This window comes from Rhinolophus hipposideros (assembly GCF_964194185.1).
Source record: "Rhinolophus hipposideros genome assembly, chromosome: 3".
Taxonomy (NCBI): domain Eukaryota; kingdom Metazoa; phylum Chordata; class Mammalia; order Chiroptera; family Rhinolophidae; genus Rhinolophus; species Rhinolophus hipposideros.
The window spans coordinates 74192748-74211993 of record NC_138049.1 but is presented as its reverse complement, the minus strand read 5'-3'; the positions used below and the strand labels follow the sequence as shown (position 1 = coordinate 74211993).

The 19246-nt window shown below is 40.5% G+C and overlaps 1 protein-coding gene across 1 annotated transcript; it reads right to left on the bottom strand.

The window, feature by feature from the left end:
* Positions 1 to 1026: 1026 nt before the first annotated feature.
* On the bottom strand, positions 1027 to 17177 carry CGAS (cyclic GMP-AMP synthase; the record flags this gene model as incomplete). The annotated part of the gene is made up of 5 exons (XM_081031249.1): positions 1027 to 1378; positions 2542 to 2644; positions 7211 to 7453; positions 10508 to 10727; positions 16545 to 17177. The coding sequence occupies 5 exons, from the start codon at positions 17175 to 17177 to the stop codon at positions 1027 to 1029; spliced, it is 1551 nt and encodes a 516-aa protein (XP_080887375.1).
* Between the last annotated feature and the right edge of the window lie 2069 nt (positions 17178 to 19246).

Below are 19246 nucleotides of genomic sequence, written 5' to 3'. Positions count from 1 at the left end.
CTTATGTTAATTTTTGCTCCAAAAGACGCATTAGAGCTGATTGTCTGCCTAGATCTTATTTTCAGGGAAACACGGTACCAGCATCACCACAAACACATGAGTAATGCATTGCACTATGACATTACCATGGCTGCTAAGAATTTTTCAGCTCCATTGTAGACTTACGGGACCATCATCATTGTGATCTGTCGTTATGCGGCACATGAGTGTATCTAAAATATAAAACTTCTACAAAACAATGAGAAAACATTCGTTAAAACAGCCATAAAGAAAATGTGCAAAATACAGGAATAGAAAAAATGAACAAACAACAGTTGCCTCTAGGTTAAACAATGCCTGAGAGGGTGACATCTTATTCCATACCTGTTTCTTTGAATTATATACCATGGGTATGTACTGCCTTTTCAGGAATACATACAAAAGTGTTACTAAAAATAAACATAAGAGGGGTGGCCGAATGGCTCAGTTGGTTAGAGCGCCAGTTCTGAACAACAGGGTTGCCGGTTCGATTCCCACATGGGTCAGTGAGATGCGCCCTCCACAACTAGATTGCAGGACAACGACTTGGAGCTGATGGGTTCTGGAGAAATGCAGTTCCCCAATATTCACCAATAAAATTAATTAAAAAAGTAAAATAAAATAAAAATAAGAGAAAATGTTATGTTTTATATTTAGCCATGCATATTAAATTACCCAATTTTCCTAGAAGATTATGAATTTCTTGAGACTTGTAGAGAGAATGTAGAACTTATGTTTTCATGTCCTTACCTATCTTACTACATTGCTTCCAAATATGTTTGTGCATTGAACAAAGCCCACCAGATTTATGTAAGCCACGAATAAGAGCTCGCTCTCTAACCAACTGAGCCATCAAGCCACCCTACACTCATTGGAGTTTATTAGTAAGACAAACTGAGCTGAATAATTAGTTATATTCATTTTCATCAGTCATTGCTGTGAAAAATTTCAAACATGCCAATTATTATAAAGTCACTAGAATTCTTGATTCTTTTTAAAAATGTAATTTCAAAATTCACTGAAAACTGGAAATCCATTATTTCTTTCATATTCAATTTGATTTGACAGAAATTCTTTACTCGCTCTGTCAATGAGGTCTCGAGAGAACAGATTGAATCCCGGAATAAAATAATGCTTAAGATCTTCTGTCCTGAGGCACTTAAGAAAGTATTCCACACACCGATCAAAGGAGATTTTCAGGTCCTTGGTTTGCCACTGATCATCAGATGGGTCCTGGGTACATACATGAAAGAAGGCAGTTTTCACATGATACGAACAGAAATCATCCAAGTGCTTTCGGTTTCCAAACTTGTTTTTCAATTGTTCTAAAAGATGTTTCATTAGTTTTAAACAATCTTTCCTGTTGAATAAAAAAGAAAACCATTTATTTTTACTTATTTACAACCTGCTTTATTACACAAAGAGCATTAAGCATGTTACAGGAAAAACATATAAAGATACAATAAACAATGAAGATATGTAACAGGGGTGCCAAAAATATGTATACACATGACTTGTATTCATCTTTTGTTGTCAGTATATATTGAGTATTACAATTTTAATGGAGTATTTTCCTTTCTTAAAATGTGAATATATTTTTATGGCACCCTTTGTATATATAATTATAGTCACTCTAAAACCTCATCATTTTTTTCAAATATATGCTTTCAATTTCAAAAACATATGGTTCTTCCCTCTTCCCCATTCCTAGCTTAAATATTTTATTCTATCAGGATTAATTCAACTACGTGAAACTGGAAGATATTTGTATTATTCATCCAGTTACTTAGTATTCAGAAAAACCTTGTTTTAATTTGTATACAATGATTTTGCCTTATTAGGCTACTAATATTTACATTATTCATTCAGACATTTCATAGACAAATTTTAATGTTTTTAAAATTACTTAGCCTTATCAGCAATATAGTTCTCTTAACGCTGGTTTCAAATCCTGTACACGAAGCCTGTGCCTGCATGTTGCGTATTCTTGTTTTGATCTTTAAACTTTTGAGACCTTTATACTGGACAACATTAGAAACTGAGATTGAAAAGGAATTGTTCATTCAAGTTTAGCCCGTCAGTCCCTGGCCTTCAATGCAAACCACCTCAAAGCAAGCACCAGTACCCAATAAGAGTGATCTGTTGGCACCCTCCCATTTCGTGACATTACTATTCATTACCGTGAAGTGACCAGACTACTAAGACAATTGTCCTGGCTAATCATGGCTAGTGTATACTCTTACTCTGTTTACTTTACACATCCGTCTGATCCAGGTTCAGGACTATGCTCTCTGGCCTTGCCTTCTAACAACACTCTTTCCTTGGTCCCTTAGATCTGGCTTCCCTGGTTTCACGCTCACCCTCTAGATAACACTCCAGGTGAATCTAGCCATGTGCTTCCCCCAGAACTCAACCCAGCAATGATCATCTTCAGGTTTGAGCGATGGAGTAAAAAAACCATTTTTTTTAAAAAAATTGAACAGTCCGTAGATAATCCCCCATTTAACAAAAGAAGGAAATTACCTGCAACACTTCACGCCATCACTTTCACAGCATGTTTTAGAATTTCCATGATTTTCCAAAATGTGCTTTTCAATGTGAGAGAAAGACAGCCGCCATGTTTCTTCTTAATTTCCAAAAGAAAAATAGAAAAGCACTTTATCAAAATGTCAACATATAAACAACATAATATTGAAGTAAATTCCTTTATTAAAATATCATTCTGAAAAATTTCTAGGGGAAGATAGACTAAAAGAAGTGAACATATAAATAATTAATTACATATCAAAAGAAGTCATTTGAAACAAACAATAGATGAAGATAGGAAAAAATGGGTGGAGAAGTTAGAGCTTAATGTAGTTAGTGACTGTAAGATGTATTACCTTCTGTATGTATATTGCTAAATTCAGTTTGTTAATATTTTGTTTCACTAATAATTTGAATCAATGGATTCAAAAAATTTTTCTGCCATCCTTGCAAATTTTGGTATTCATGTAAATGAAACAGGGTATATTTCCTTTCTTTCTATTCCTTGGGAGAGTTTGTGTAAGATCAGAATGATTTTCCCCCAGCTTCTCCCCAAGTTTTACCATGGCTATAGCTCTTTTAAGCTCAGACTATCCTATTGCCTCATTGGTTTTATACCAGAAATGCATGATTGGTTTATAATTTTAAAATCAATGAATACAATCTGTCACATTAACAGAATCAAGAAGAAACATGATCATCTCAATAGAAATAGAATATGCAGCTAACAAAATTTAACATTCATTCATTAAAAAAACACATCAGCAATTTAAATCTAGACAGAAACTTGATCTGACGAAAGACTTTCAAAAACACAACATGATAATATAAAGTAAAAAATTGAGGGGTTTTTTTCTTGGGCCGGCCCCATGGCTCAGGTGGCAGTGCTCCTAACACCCGGGTCGCAGTTCGATTCCCACATGGGCCAGTAAGCTGCACCCTCTACAGCTAAGATTGTGAACAACAGCTCGTCTTGAACTAGTGTTGGGGGGCGAGGCAAAAAAAGAGAGGAAAAAAATTGAGGTTTTCCTTTGAGATCAGGAAGGCAGATATCTGCTATCCCTATTCCTGTTCAACATGCACTAGCTATCCCAGCAAGCATAGTAAGGGAAGGAAAAAAAAAGATCATAGCATTGGAAAGGGAGAAACAAAGCTACCATTATTACTAAACGATACAATTTTCATAAGTAGAAAATACAAAAGAAGCTGGGTGACAGGTATATGTGAATTCATACAGTCTTCAGTCTACTTTTCTATTGGTTTAAAATTTTCATACTAAAAAGTTACAATTGCCTATGAGTAAATCTAATACAAAATTTCTGTGGAGAAAACTCTGTATTAGAGGAAATCTAAATGAATGGAGATGTGTACCTGTCCATGAACTGGAAGACTCATTATTGTAAATATATCAAGTCATCCCAAGTTTATCTATAGATTCAAGGTACTCTCAATAAAAGTTCCAAAAAATGTTTTTGTGGAACATAACATGATACTGATATGGGTCAAGCGAGTAGACACCCCCCCACTGAAAAACTTTGTTTTCTTTCCAATAGAGATTTTAAGTTTCCTTTTTCTTGCTTCCTTTTCCCCAGTTTCTTAGCTCTTACCAACCGCCCCCCACGCCCGCCCCCACTTAATTATTTTGTAAATCAGTTTCTTAATCTTAGGCAACAGATTGTTGCCTAAGAATTGTTGCCTAAGAATCATAAGAAGTGTTTTTGTCCCCTGCTTTAGATAATTATCTTGAAACTTGTGATTTGTACTTGTTGATTGTAATCACTAAAGCCTAATGTTCTTCCCAACCTGTTCTGGACCCAGCTCCTGGACAATTAACGCCACCTGAGTGACCAGTTGAATGGCCACAGGCTCCGTAAGAACTGACAGACTTTCCATTATGGACTTAGCCACCCCACATCAATAGCTTTGAGCTCTGCTCTTTAAGCCAACACTTTTAAGTTTATTAATTAAAATATATTTTTCCTCATTCAGGGGTCTTGGAGACACAGATGATATCCCAGCAAGATTACCAGTCCCAACCAAAGAAGCCAACATGGTCTTCCAGGAGAATCCCAAGACCCCTTCCTCTCATATAAGATCAAATAGAGCGAGAGTTCCATGAATCCCCCAATAAGTAGGGACAGCTCTACACCCCTGCCCAGAAGGAAGCAAATACAGAAGAAAAGACCTCCTGTCCCTCACCTTCCCATAGAGATTTTATGGGGATCATGTCTCTCAAGGGGAAAACAAGGCAGGCAGTTAGATACAGGCATTGGGTCTCTGCATTCCTGCATGTCCAACACAACCCACTGCATGCGACCACCCAAAACTTCCCCTTTTCACTATAATTATCTACCCCTATGAGGAAACAAATGAGTACAATACCCAACTAGATGAGACCAGTCACTCACACCTGCACAGTAAAGGCAACAACGACCTTCATTTCATCTGGGCCTCATTATACCATCATTATATCATACATATACCCAGAAGTTCATTAATATCATTATAACAGACTGAATTCTGGGAAGGAAGATGCGCAGTTAAAATGGTGAGGTAATAGCCCCTTGTCAATCACCGGTGTCAATCAAGTGCTCCCATCCCTGGAGAGGAACAGTCCATCCTAGAATAAAAAGGATAAAACCACCAAGTCCTCACCAGTCGGGGCCTTTTGAGACTTTTTGAGCCATGCTTTTGGTCAGGCCTGCTCCTACCTCTTTGGAGTGTACTTTTTCTTCTAATAAACTGCTCTTTCCACTACTTTACCTCGGTATCTCATTCGATTTTTTGCTCGAGATGCCAAGAACCTGGATACCACACCGAGGATGGCCCGGCAATGTAGCAGCCAGGATTCCCGGTTTTCCTCCAGGAGGCCCGGGTTCGACCCCTAGTGTGGGTACCTAGCCTGGACATCACTGGATTCAACTCCTGATGTGGGAACAAAGTCCGGGCATCATGTTGAGAAGGGTCTGCTCTCCAGTAATTTTCATAATTTTTATGAAAATAAAAAGTGTCAAGAATATCTAAAACACTCTTGAAAAAAGACAAAGTGGGAGAACTTGCCCTATCAGATATCAAGACTTATACAAATACATTGTCTATGACAATATAATACAGTGCAAGGGTAGACAAAGATTTTAATGGGACAGAATAAAGAGTGTAGTAATAGCAACACAATATATGGACAATGAATATATAGAAAAGGTGGTATTGAGCTAGATGTACTCATTGCTACTGTATATGGCCATTTATGACACCCATTCATGCCATTCTGAAAAATGGCATGAGTACAAATACCATTGAGATGGTAAACAGATGAGTAGTTGCTAAAAGTATAGGATGGGGAAGTTTGAATAAGTGAAACACAAGGGACTTTTTATGGCAGTGAAACTATTACTTAAGGGTAGATACATGATACAATGCATTTGTCAAAACCAGTAGAACTTTACAGCACAGATAATGAACCCTAATATCCACAAACTATTAAGAAATCATTTAGGAGGTCAAAGGATCCTAGAAAATACTGCAGACTGTGAAAAGGGTCTCTCTGTTACAAATGTATAAAACAACCTTCCTGAAACGGGTGGGGGCAAAAGGTGCTGACCTAAATTATTTTGGAAATAGGGTTGGTAAGATCCTGTACATAAGAGAACTGTACATAAGCACTGTACTCTAGTTGATATTGTTTCCCATGGGGAAATGAGTTTACAATTCTGAAACAAGTAGGTCTTATTCCTCCAAAATAAGACCTAGCCGGACCATCAGCTCTAATGCGTCTTTTGGAGCAAAAAAATCAAAATAAGACCCGGTCTTATTTTACTATATTTTTTCTATTTTACTATAAGACCAGGTATAATATTAATATAATATAATTAATATAATATAATAAATTAATATAATAAATTAATATAATATAATATAACATAATATATACAATACCAGGTAATATAATATACTATTATACCGTGTCTTGTATTAATTTTTGCTCCAAAAGATGCATTAGAGCTGATGGTCTGGCTAGGTCTTATTTTCGGGGGAACACGGTATACATGTATACTGGGACTGAACAATTAAGTAAATGGGTGGCAGACGTGGGAGTCAGGTTTTTCACAGTTGGAATGAGAGGTTACAGATAGCAAGGAGAAAGAATGACCCATGTGGTAATGGATTATAGTTAGACAGTATAAACTCATGTATAGCTTAATATAGATATAAATGGTTAATAAAAACATTTATAGATATGTGTGTACACTAAGGTTAATAAAAATACATGTATTTCCTTGTTTCTTCAGGTGAGAGTGTTGACACCCTAGTAACAGAGCACACATACACACAGCACCCAGATCTTGGTTTCTAGTATATTCTCCAATAAAAAGATCCAGGGCCCCTTGGAAAAATGGCTGATTCTAGGACAGATGCAGAAAGTACACAAGATGAGCGTGGAGCATCTTTATAGTGCCAGAAAGTGAGTTAGTGCTCAAAACAAAACAAACAAAAACTACTATGACTATGCCCTTTTCAACTCCATCTCTCACCAAACTCCCATCTTGTGGCCTATTTAGCCTTATGGCTCTTGAAATGCCAACAGCAGGTGATCTTTTACTGCCCTAGTATATAACATTAACGACTCTTGTATATGCCTTTAAATTAACCTTCACATTCAAGATACCTTGCAAACCACTGCCTTCCTTTGCAGGCTTGGGTACCAGGCAATATGGCTTTAGTGTTAGAGCTTTCCTAACTTTTCCTCCAAGCCATTGTTTGATGAGTAGGCCTTCCTGGGTGCTAGGGGGCCAGCTTTGCTTTGCTTCCAGAGTCAAGACTACATCCACAGATATTTCTTTAGGTTCTCTAATAAGAAGTGTTACAGCAGGGCTCCTTGTCTTCTTCCTCTCCAAAATGACATCTGCATCTGTTTAAACATATAAAAGGGAAGGAAGTGTTTATCAATCTAACTTTCGCAAAACTATATGGACAATAATATATCTATAATTGGAGATATATAAAGTGCTAAGGTGAAAATTAGTTCTGAGGTGGAAACTGACCCCAAGGCCAAGTGTTTTACTCATTTAACCAATATTTATTGATATCTATCATGGCACGGAAGCATTGTCAAGATTCTGTCTGGTATATGTAATAAGGAGCCCCTGAAGATTTGGGAGTTTGGGAGTAGGTCTTAAATATAAACAATTTTTATTTTTTTAAAAAGAAAAAGGTAGCAGAAGTGAGAGCAATTAAAGAGGTTCAAATCAACAGAACTGATAGATGGACTGAATCTGCAAAGTAACGAAGAAGGTAGGAGTTCTGGAATGCCATTCCAGGATTTTAGCCTGGGAAATGATTGATGTTGACTCCATTCTTCAATATTAAGTAAGCAGGAGGAAGAAAGGTTCAGGTAAGATGAATTTCGTTTTAGATACACTGAGCTCTAAGTGCCTGGTGCCTATGGGACACCCAAGTGGAGATGACCACGAAGCAGGTGGCTAAGGTGGTTAGAAATTCAGGAAAGGCCTCTAGGTCAGAGACACTGGCTTTGGGATTTGGGGATGTACAAGCAGTTGTTAAAGACTACTCCTAGCTAAGACTTCTGGAAGCTATCACGGTAAGAAAGAAGATAGAGCACCAAGGAGGAAACCCTAGAGAACACTGTCATTTTCTTATCATGAAATCTGTTTTTCACCCATTATATCCTTCTTCCTAGTACCACTGAGGGAGTGTCTACCATCTTTCAAAGGCCACCCCTGCACCTGGCCTCTGGATCCTCACCTTCTCAAGTACCCTGTTCCTTCAATTGTTCCCTCTCCTGCATCAGTGGCCTTCCCCTTCCTGCTGGATCATTCCTGTCTGCATACAAAGGGTTCCAGTGTCTCTCATTCTAAAATATACTTCTGCTTTGACCCTCCACCTGCCTCCTCCTCACACTTACCCGTCTTTCTACTTCCTTCACAGCCAAAATTTTCTGAAGCGTTACTTACATATGCTGTTTCTACATCCCTGCCCTTTCTCTCTTGTGTACTCATGTCAAATTTACCAACAATCCCCATAAAACCAAAGACCAAATCCAATGGTTTTCTGGATGTCAGTAGCATTCTAAACACTGACCACTCCGTCTGCAAAACAGTCTTCTTTTGCTCCTTCTCTTCTCTCCAACCTTTAATGGGATCATTTTCTTACCCCTCCACTTAACATTGCAATTCCCCCATCCCATCCAATCCCCAACACTCCCTATCTCTCTCACTTTGCTATCCTTCTTCATCATAGGACTTACTATTTTTCAGTATACAAGATAATTGGGTTTTTCCATTTGTTATTAATTGTACCTGCCCTTATATGATAATAGGGTACAGAAGGATGAGGTCTTCACCTATTTATTCATTAATATATCCTAAACATCCAGAACACCTGACACATTAGATCATTAATGTATGTTGATTGAATTAATGAATAAATGAATCTACACTCTCTGCATAGAGGATCTCATTCATTCCCAATGCCACTCGTATATGTTGACAGTAGCCCAAATGTATCCTCTGAACTCCAAACCCATATCCAACTACATAGTTGACACATTCACTTTAAAACATCACAGGAATCTCTAACTTAACATATCTAAACCCAAACTCTTAATTAATTCCCCACAATGTGTTTCTCCTACATCCTTCCCATCTTAGAAAACAGCACAATCTACACAGGTGCTCAATCCAGAAACCTGGAAGCCTTCTTCAATTCAATCCTCTCTCTCACCCCTACATTTAATCCAGAAACAAGCATGGCTACATCTTGGATGTATCTGCTTCTCTCCCTCTCCAGCACCCCAAAACACCTCCATCCTTTCATCTGAACTATTATATTTTCCTTTCTAATCTCCTTATTTACCTTCTTATAATATCTTCTCCATAGAAGCTAGAGTAAACTTTTTTAAAAACCAAAGCCAGGGCCGGTCTGGTGGCTCAGGCGGTTAGAGCTCCATGCTCCTAACTCCGAAGGCTGCCGGTTCGATTCCCACATGGGCCAGTGGGCTCTCAACCACAAGGTTGCCAGTTCAATTCCTCGACTCTCCCCAAGGGATGGTGGGCAGCGCCCCCTGCAACTAAGATTGAACACGGCACCTTGAGCTGAGCTGCCGCTGAGCTCCCGGATGGCTCAGTTGGTTGGAGCACGTCCTCTCAACCACAAGATTGCCGGTTCGACTCCCGCAAGGGATGGTGGGCTGCACCCCTGCAACTAGCAACGGCAACTGGAGCTGAGCTGCGCCCTCCACAACTAAGACGGAAAGGACAACAACTTGAAGCTGTATGGCACCCTCCATAACTAAGATTGAAAGGTAAACAACTTGACTTGGGAAAAAGGCCTGGAAGTACACACTGTTCCCCAATAAAGTCCTGTTCCCTTTCCCCAATAAAATCTTTAAAAAAAAAAAGCCAATCATTACTTCCTAATTAAAACCTGGCTTCTCAATGAACATGGAATAATATCTCCTTTCCAGGGTGCACAAGTCCTTGCAGAATCTGATCCCTGGCCACCTCTTCAACTTCATTTCAGGTCATTCTTCCCCTTGTTCATATGGGTCTCTTTTTGTTCCTTGAGCTTGACAAGGTCTTTTGTGCCTCAGGACCTTGCTCTACTACTATTCACTACTTCTCCCAGTTCATTCTCTACAGAGTACTCACTTGCAATGTGCAAGCCTCAAGTTTCAAGGGGGGAATCCTATAATTTTATTCAACCACATATGCCCAGTGGTACAGCAGTTCAGTGAATATTCAATGGAGACCAAATAGAACCAATCAACATTTAGGAAGAATACCAAGAAAATGTAGTAGACTAAAATCAAGGGCAAAGAGTTATTTCTAGGAGGCCGTAATCAAGAGCGTGCTGCAGGGAAGTCAAGAAACATCAGGAGAGGAGTGTACACTGGCAATAAGTACATATGATTAGAACTTTAAGAATCAAAAGTCAAAAATCTTACCTTCAATGTTTTTAATTTCGGCCTTAATGATTTTCCTAAATTTGTTCAGCATCAAAGAAGCTGATAATATTCCATTTTTTACAAATTGACTCAGAGGATTTCCTTCAGGATTTCTTTTGAACTTCACAAAGTAATAAGCATCACTGTTGCAATATGGTTCTAGCTGAATTCTGGGGACCTCCAGTTTGAACATAACATCAAATTCATTAGGAGCAGAAATCTAAGAAAAAGCAAAAATAGCAGTGAAATGTTTACTTGTGAATATTTTCCAAGCAACTGCATTTTTTTTCTTGAAATTTCCGGTTAAAATCCTACTTTGAAAAGCAAGATTCCCAATATTTATATCCTCTGGGAGTGGAACTAGTGGAGCTGGGAAAGTATTATTGGTTTTAGTTTGTAGGATCTATACTCATTTCTTTTTACCATGAAAATTGTCATGCAGGGGTCAGCTCCCACTCCCCACATAAGAATGCAGGACATGGTGAGGCCAAAAAGGAACACCCACGGAGCCATAGATAGGGGAGTCATACCACTATAGTCTCCCTGGTGGCTGCGTTGGAGACACAGGAAGCAGGAGCCACACTATCTGCAACCCGCCGTCCGCTTTTGTGCTAACCAACCTCACTTGCTAACTGCAATCTGCCTCTCTGCAATCCGCAATCCACAATCCACACTCCACCATCCGCTGCTAGCATAGCCACAACAGTTATATTAGTGGCCCATGGCTCACTGGTTACAGCTGACGGCCAACTAGCCACAGATGTGGCCAACTAGCCACAGCTATTGGTCTGCACAGTACCAATATCAGGTCCAGCTACTGGGCTGCACAGTACCTAGTAGCCACATGCCTACTGACCATGTGAAACGTGGCTAATGCAAATTGAGATATACTGTGCTGTGTACTGAACTGTCCTCCCCACATTCATATACTGAAGTCCTAACCCCCAACGTGACTGTACTTGGAGATACAGATACAGCTTTTCGTAGGTAATGAAGGTTAAATGAGATCATGAGGATGGGGTCCTAATCTGATAGGATTGGTGACCTTATAAGAAGAGATTGCTTTCTCTCTGCACACATGCACCAAGGAACACAGTAAAGACATAGGGAGAAGGTGGCCATCTGCAAGCCAGGAAGAGAGTCCTCATCTTGGACTTCCAGCCTCCATAACTGTGAGAAAATAAATTTCTACTGTTTAAGCCTCACTCAGTCTGGTATTCTGTTATGGCAGCCTGAGCTAACTAAGATATACTGTAAAGGTGAAACAAACACTTATGTCAGTGGGCATGAAGTAAGAGCCTGTGAAAATCCATCCTTCCATAAAGCAACAGGAAACATGGACAGAAAAAATAGTCAAATTCAACCCTTTCAAAACTGTAAATTGGGTTGGCCCAGTGGCTCAAGCGGTTAGAGCTCCATGCTCCTAACTCCGAAGGCTGCCGGTTCGATTCCCACATGGGCCAGTGGGCTCTCAACCACAAGGTTGCCGGTTCAATTCCTCGAGTTCCGCAAGGGATGGTGGGCAGCACCCCCTGCAACTAAAATTGAACACGGCACCTTGAGCTGAGTTGCCACTGAGCTCCCGGATGGCTCAGTTGGTTGGAATGCGTCCTCTCAACCACAAGGTTGCTGGTTCAACTCCCGCAAGGGATGGTGGGCTGCGCCCCCTGCAACTAGCAACGGCAACTGGGCCTGGAGCTGAGCTGCGCCCTCCACAACTAAGACTGAAAGGACAACAACTTGACTTTGAAAAAATGCCTGGAAGTACACACTGTTCCCCAATGAACTCCTGTTCCCCTTCCCCAATAAAATCTTTAAAACAATAAAAAGAAAAAACTGTAAATTAACCAAAGGCTTGCAACAATCCAAGAAGATTCAAGAAAAATGACTGAATCCTAGTAAGACCAGTGAACTTTGTGGCATTTAAATTGCCCTATTCCCATCCCCAGCAGCATACAAAGTTCTCTCATCCCCACTCTCTGTTAGAAACCCTCCACCAAGAGTAGTCACTACTCTGACTTCTAACACCATAGATTAGGTTTACCTGTTTGGGAACATCACATAAACTGAATCATATAGTATGTACTCTTTCATATCTGGCTTCTTTCATTGATTATGTTCGTGAGAGTCATCCATATTGCTATGTGTATTTGTAGTTTGTTCTTTTTCATTCTATTTAGTATTACACCAAGTTACCGGAATATACCAGAATATATTTATTTAGTGTGTTGTTGGGTATTTGAGTTGTTTTTATTTTTATTCTTTTATTTTTTATTTTTTTAAAAGTACTAATATATTTTTTTAAGTTTTTGTTTTTGTTTCTATTGGGGAAGGGGAACAGGACTTTATTGGGGGACAATATGTACTTCCAGAACTTTTTTCCAAGTCAAGTTGTTGTCCTTTCAATCTTAGTTTTGGAGGGTGCCGTTCAGCTTCAAGTTGTCCTTTCTGTCTTAGTTGTGGAGGGCGCAGTTCAGCTCCAGGTCCAGTTGCCGAGTTGCTAGTTGCAGGGGGCACAGCCCACCATCCCTTGCAGGAGTCAAACCGGCAACCTTGTGGTTGAGAGGACGTGCTCCAATCAACTGAGCCATCCGGGAGCTCAGCGGCAGCTCAGCTCAAGGTGCCGTATTCAATCTTAGTTGCAGGGGGCGCTGCCCACCATCCCTTGTGGGACTCGAGGAATCGAACTGGCAACCTTGTGGTTGAGAGCCCGAACTCCAGCCAACTGAGCCATCAGGAAGGCAGCTCAGCTCAAGGTGCCATATTCAATCTTAGTTGCAGGGGGAGAAGCCCACCATCCCTTGCGGAACTTGAGGAATTGAACCAGCAACCTTGTGGTTGAGAGCCCACTGGCCCATGTGGGAATCGAACCGGCAGCCTTCGGAGTTAGGAGCATGGAGCTCCAACCGCCTGAGCCACTGGGCCAGCCCAATTGTTTTTATTTTTTAACTATTACAAATAGTTCTGAGTTTAACTATTATAAAACTGTTCTGAGCAGTCTTATATATGCCTTTTGGTGGACAAGAGTACCCATTTCTATTGTATATATGCCCAGGGGTAGAATTGCTGAACCATACAGTAGGCATATCTTTAAGTTTAGAAAAAATTGTCAATTTTCTAAAGAGGTAATACCAATTTATCCTGCCATCATTGATGTAAGGAAACTTCAGTTGCTCCACATCTTCTCCAATGCCTGAAATTGTCAAGTGTGGGGACAAAGCCCCCAAAAAACAGTTTCCAGGCTCTCGGCCTCACATAGAAAGGTGCTGGCTCGGGTAGTAAATGGCCATCAACTGTGATCAGACGGCCAGCAGCTGTGGCTAGTTGGCCGTCAGCTGTAACCCATAGGCCATTGGCCACTAATATAACGGCTGTGGCTACGCTAGCAGAGAGCAATGGGGGCTAGCAAGAAGATGGTGGCTGGCAAGCGCGGACTGCTGTTAGACAGATTATGTAGATCCTGCTTCCTGTGTCCCCAGCCCAGCCACCAGCGAGAATATATTGGTTTGACTCCCCTATCTATGGCTCCGTGGGTGTTCCTTTTTGGCCTTACTGTGTCCTGTGTTCTTGGGCGGGGAGTGGGAGCTGAGACCCTGCATGACAAAGGGCGCAGCGAGCAGGGTACCCTGCACGACATCAAGTCTTTTAAAATTTTAGTGATTCTAGTGGAGAATCTCATCATGGTTTTAATTTACATTTCTCTGATGATTAATGATGTTGAACATCTTTATGTTTATTGCTACTTGGATTCCATACTAAAGTGTCTGTTCAGTTCTTTTGCCCAATTTTAAATTGGCTTGTCTATCTTTTTCTTATTGGTTTGTACTAGTCCTTTGTCAAATACACATACTGGAAAATATCTTCTCCTAGTCTGTGACTTGAATTTTCATTCTCTCAACGGTATCTTGTGATGAATAGAAGTTCTTAATTCTAAGGAAGTCCAATTTATATATCTTTTATGGTTAGCAATTTTAGTGTTCTATTTAAGAAATATTTGTACATCCCAAGGTTATAAAGATATTCTTCTTTGCTTTCTCCTAGAAGCTTTGTTGTTTTGCCTTTTACCTTTACGTCTATGATATATCTTGAATTCATTTTTGCATATGCTGTGATAGATGTCATAGTTCACGTTATTTGCATATGAATATCCAGTTGACCCAGCACCAATTACAGAAAAGACTATCCTTCCCCCATTGAATTATATTACTACATATATTGTATATTGTATTGAATTACATATGTAGGTCTGTTCCTATTTGTCTATCATTGCACCAATAACATCTGCTTAATTAGGATAGCTTTATGGTAAGTCTTGCTCTTTGGTAGGTTAAATCCTCCAACATTTTCTTCTACAGAATTGCCTTGGATATTCTAAGTCCTTTGCATTTCCATATACATAAATCTCATAATCAGCTGGTCAATTTAAACAAATTATTGATCGGATTTTCACTGAGATTACACTGACTCTATAGATGAATTTGAGGACAACTGAATATAATGCAGTTATCCACTTATTTAGTCCCTCTTCAAATTTACTCAGTAATATTTTTAATTTTGACCATTTTTAACAAGATTTATTCCTAAATATTTGATGTTTTTGATGCTAAGTGTAAATATTTCATTTTTCACTTGTTTCTTTGCTAGTATATTGAAATATTTTGATTTTTGTTTACTGACTTTGTATCCAATAACCTTGCTAAATTCACTAGTTATTTCTAATAGTTTGTACAAAAATTCAATCAAGTCATCTCATTTAACAGTTTTATTACCCCTTTTCCCATCTTATGCATTTAATTTCTTTTTCTTGCCTTGTTGCATTGGCTGTATATGTTCCTTTTTCTTGTCTTTTTTTTTTTTGTTCAACATTATGTTTGTAAGATCCATTCATGCTGCTGTAGTTTATTCCTTTTCTTTACTGGTTAATGTACCATTGGCTAAAACCACTATAATTAGTTGATTTCTATATAACATTTTCACTCAGTCTTAATGGTAGAATTAGTCAGGGGCATTAACATCTAGGACAAAAAGAACATTATGGATTGGCAATTCTATAGGGAATTTCTACAAGAAATTTTCAGATTTTCACCTAGAACTTGACAATATTACAATGAAATATATGAATGAGAAATGTGGCAATATGGAACCATGTAAATAAATTACTGAGAAGTATATTTTGTCTATCCTTTCACCAATTATAAAGAGCTTGGAAACCAATTTTGAAATCCAAGTGTATGCATAAAAGAATAAAACACACCAAAATGATAACAGTGAATAAAATAAACAGGAATAATATTGTCTTCTATATGCTTTTCTGAATTTTTTAGGCACATCAACATGGAACAGGTGTGAATATGGGAGAGGATAAAGAAGAGGTAAGAAGGGAGGGGGTGCTTTTGTGCTGTGGGAGCCTGCTGGAGGGCAGACAGTGGGTCAACTCTACAATGAACACATATACCTTTATGATCAGTTTTTAAAAAATCAATACGTTTTAGATAAAACAAATTTCACTGAATTTCCATCAGTGTGATTTTAAAAAGGAGACTATTCTTTAAATATCTTATCGTTCTCTAGTTCTAACTAGTAACTTTCTTTTTCCTTTGGATCCTCTATATAATTGAAAAGATAGATATTTATGTAATAAGAATCATACTCAGGGAACAGATAATCTGGTGAAAGTTTTGCTCTAATCAATCATCTGAGTCATAATTTGAGTAGGGACCACATAGCACTGTTACAGAGACACAATACAGGTCTGCTTGACCTGTATGAATGAAATCTATACATTTGCATTCCCCCAACAGCGATTTGACAGTAGCTGGCAATCAATATGCGTTGGCTCTATTTGTTGGATGTAGAGATGAATAAACAAAGGAACTGTTTGTCATTGTCATTAGAACTAAAGAATTAGGAGTCTGAGTTACTTCCAAAGGGACACGAGGGGCCACGGGAGGTGCGGAATATCAGCGAGACTGGGAGAGGGACGAGGACGCCGGCCCCTGAGTGGCGGGAACTGGAGGGCAGGATCTGGGCAGCTCACCTTCACGTGCTCGTAGTAGCTCCCTGTGCACAGCAGCGTCACACCTTTGAACTCGGACTCAAAGCTCTGCAGTCTCCGTAGCAGATGGTTCACGACCTTATTCACAATATCTGCCGCCTCTGAGATTTCCTGGCGGCGCAGCCTCAGCTTGTCCAGCACATCCCGGAGTTTCCGGCTGCCGTACACCCCCTCCCCCTGGCGGAGACTAGGGGCTCCGAGGACCGCCGTGGGGGCGGGAGGGGGTCTCTGCTTCTCAGCGGCGCGGGCACCCCCGTGGCGGCGAGATCCAGTCCTGGGAAGGGGAGCCCCCAGGGCCGCGGGAGGCTCCGGCCCCTCCGCCAGATCCGCCGGCCCGTCCACCGCGTCCTCGGCGCCCTGAGGCGCCTTATCGGAGCCGGCACCTCGCGCGCCCACCTGCGGCCTCCCCGCGGGGCCAGGGGCGCTCTTCCTCCGCTGGGATCCCGATGCCCTGGTGGAGCCGCATCTCTGCGCGCTGGGCCGGGCAGCCTCGGGGACGACCCGAGACCCGGTGGGCTTCGTTAGGGCGCCCTTCGCCCGCGGCGCTGAAACCTTGGGTGCGGCAGCCCCGGCCTTCGAAGCTGGCCGCGTCCCCTTTCCGCGCCTAGAATCCATGCCTGGCGCTCTCTGCCACCAAGACGTTGGCTCCGCTTCGAGAAAAGGCGGCAGGAAGCGAAACCAGTAGCTGTGGCTGGAAATGAAACTTAAAAACCTGGCGGGAACAGAGCTGGGGAGCACGCGCCGGGACGTGGGGGGCCACGCCCCCTGCAGTGGCCGGACGGGTCTCCCACGGCGCTAGGACGGGCGCTTTGGGCCGGCCTCTCCCGGGCCATCGAGGCCACTGGCTCTGGAACGACTCAAAATGTAACCGAGCGAAGCAGGAAACACTCTCAGGAGCTGTAAAAGCCAGACGCATTTGCTGGCACAGCGCCTAAAAAATTTTTGGGAAACTAGACTTTCTCACCCACTGAAGTTGACAGAAACTTAAAATCTAAGTTTAAATAAGGGTATTTTTTTAAAAAAAAAATTATTGGGGAATATTGGAGGACAGTGTGTTTCTCCAGGGCCCATCAGGTCCAAGTAGTTGTCCTTCAATCCAGTTGTGGAGGGCGCAGCTCAGCTCCAAGTCCAGCCATCCTCAATCTTTAGTTGCAGAGGGAGCAGCCCACCATCCTACATGGGAATTGACTGGCAACCTTGTTGTTGAGGGCTGCTCTAAGCAGCAATTTGCCTTCAATCTGGTTGTGGAGGGCGCAGCTCACTGGCCCATGTGGGCATCGAACTGGCAACCCTGTTTCTCAGAGCTTGCGTTCTAACCAGCTGAGCCATCCCTCTGCCCCAAGGGTATTTTTTAAATTAAGGGAAACGCCAGATGAACTTTCAAGAGAGGGAAAGGGATGAAGATTGACTGTAACTGAAATAAATATTTAACTTTATTTGAATTTTTAAAGGCATACACATTAAAGACATTGTGTGAAGTTCTTATCCTTGAGCTTTATCCATTGGTTCTCAAAAGCTCATAAAAAATCATACATTTTAAATAACCCATGCTGCTTCCACAGTTGAGATTCCAAAGTATCTCAACACAGGCTTTCAAATATCTTTCTAAAGCCAAGCCATTTATAGAAATACATAGGAGACAGGGACCCCTTTGGGTTTAGAATGCTTTGAGTACTGTTTTAAACCATCCTAACCATCAACAAAATAAAGAGGCAACCAACTGAATGGGAGAAGATTTTTGCAAACAGTGCCTCCGATAAGGGGCTAATATCCAAAATATACAAGGAATTCATACAACTCAACAGCAACAAAACAACCCAATTGAAAAATCGGCAGAGGACCTGAAGACATTTCTCCAAAGAGAACATACAAATGGCAAATCAACATATGAAAAAATGCTCAATATCACTAATCATCAGAAAAATGCAAATAAAAACCACAATGAGATATCACCTCACCCCAGTTAGAACCGCTATCATCAACAAGACAAATAGTAACAAGTGTTGGAGAGGCTGTGGAGAAAAAGGAACCCTCATACACCGTTGGTGGGAATGCAGATTGGTGCAGCCGCTATGGAAGGCAGTGTGGAGGTTCCTCAAAAAATTACGAATAGAATTACCATGTGATCCAGCAATCCCTCTTCTGGGTATCTACCCAAAAAATCTGAAAACATTTATCCATAAAGCCATATGTGCTCCAGTGTTCATTGCAGGTTTTTTTACAGTGGCCAAGACATGGAAGCAATCAAAATGTCCTTCGATAGATGAATGGATAAAGAAGTTGTGGTATATGTACAATGGAATACTATTTGACAATAAGAAAAGATGAAATAGGAGCATTTGTGACAACATGGATGGGATCTTGGGATTATAATGCTAAATGAAATAAGTCAGACAGAAAAAGTAGAGAACCAGGATTTCAGTGATATGTAGTATATAAACTGAAAACAACAAAAGAACAAGACAAACAACTGAAAGAGCAAAAACTCATAGACATAGATAATAGTTTAGTGGTTACCAGAGGGTAAGGGGGAAGGGAGAGCAGGGCTCTAGAAGTGGGTAAATGGGGTCTAATATATGGTGATGAAAAGAGAACTGACTTTGGGCGGTGAACACACAATGCAAGATATAATGTATTACAGAATTGTACACCTGAAATCTATGTAATTTTACTAACAATTGTCA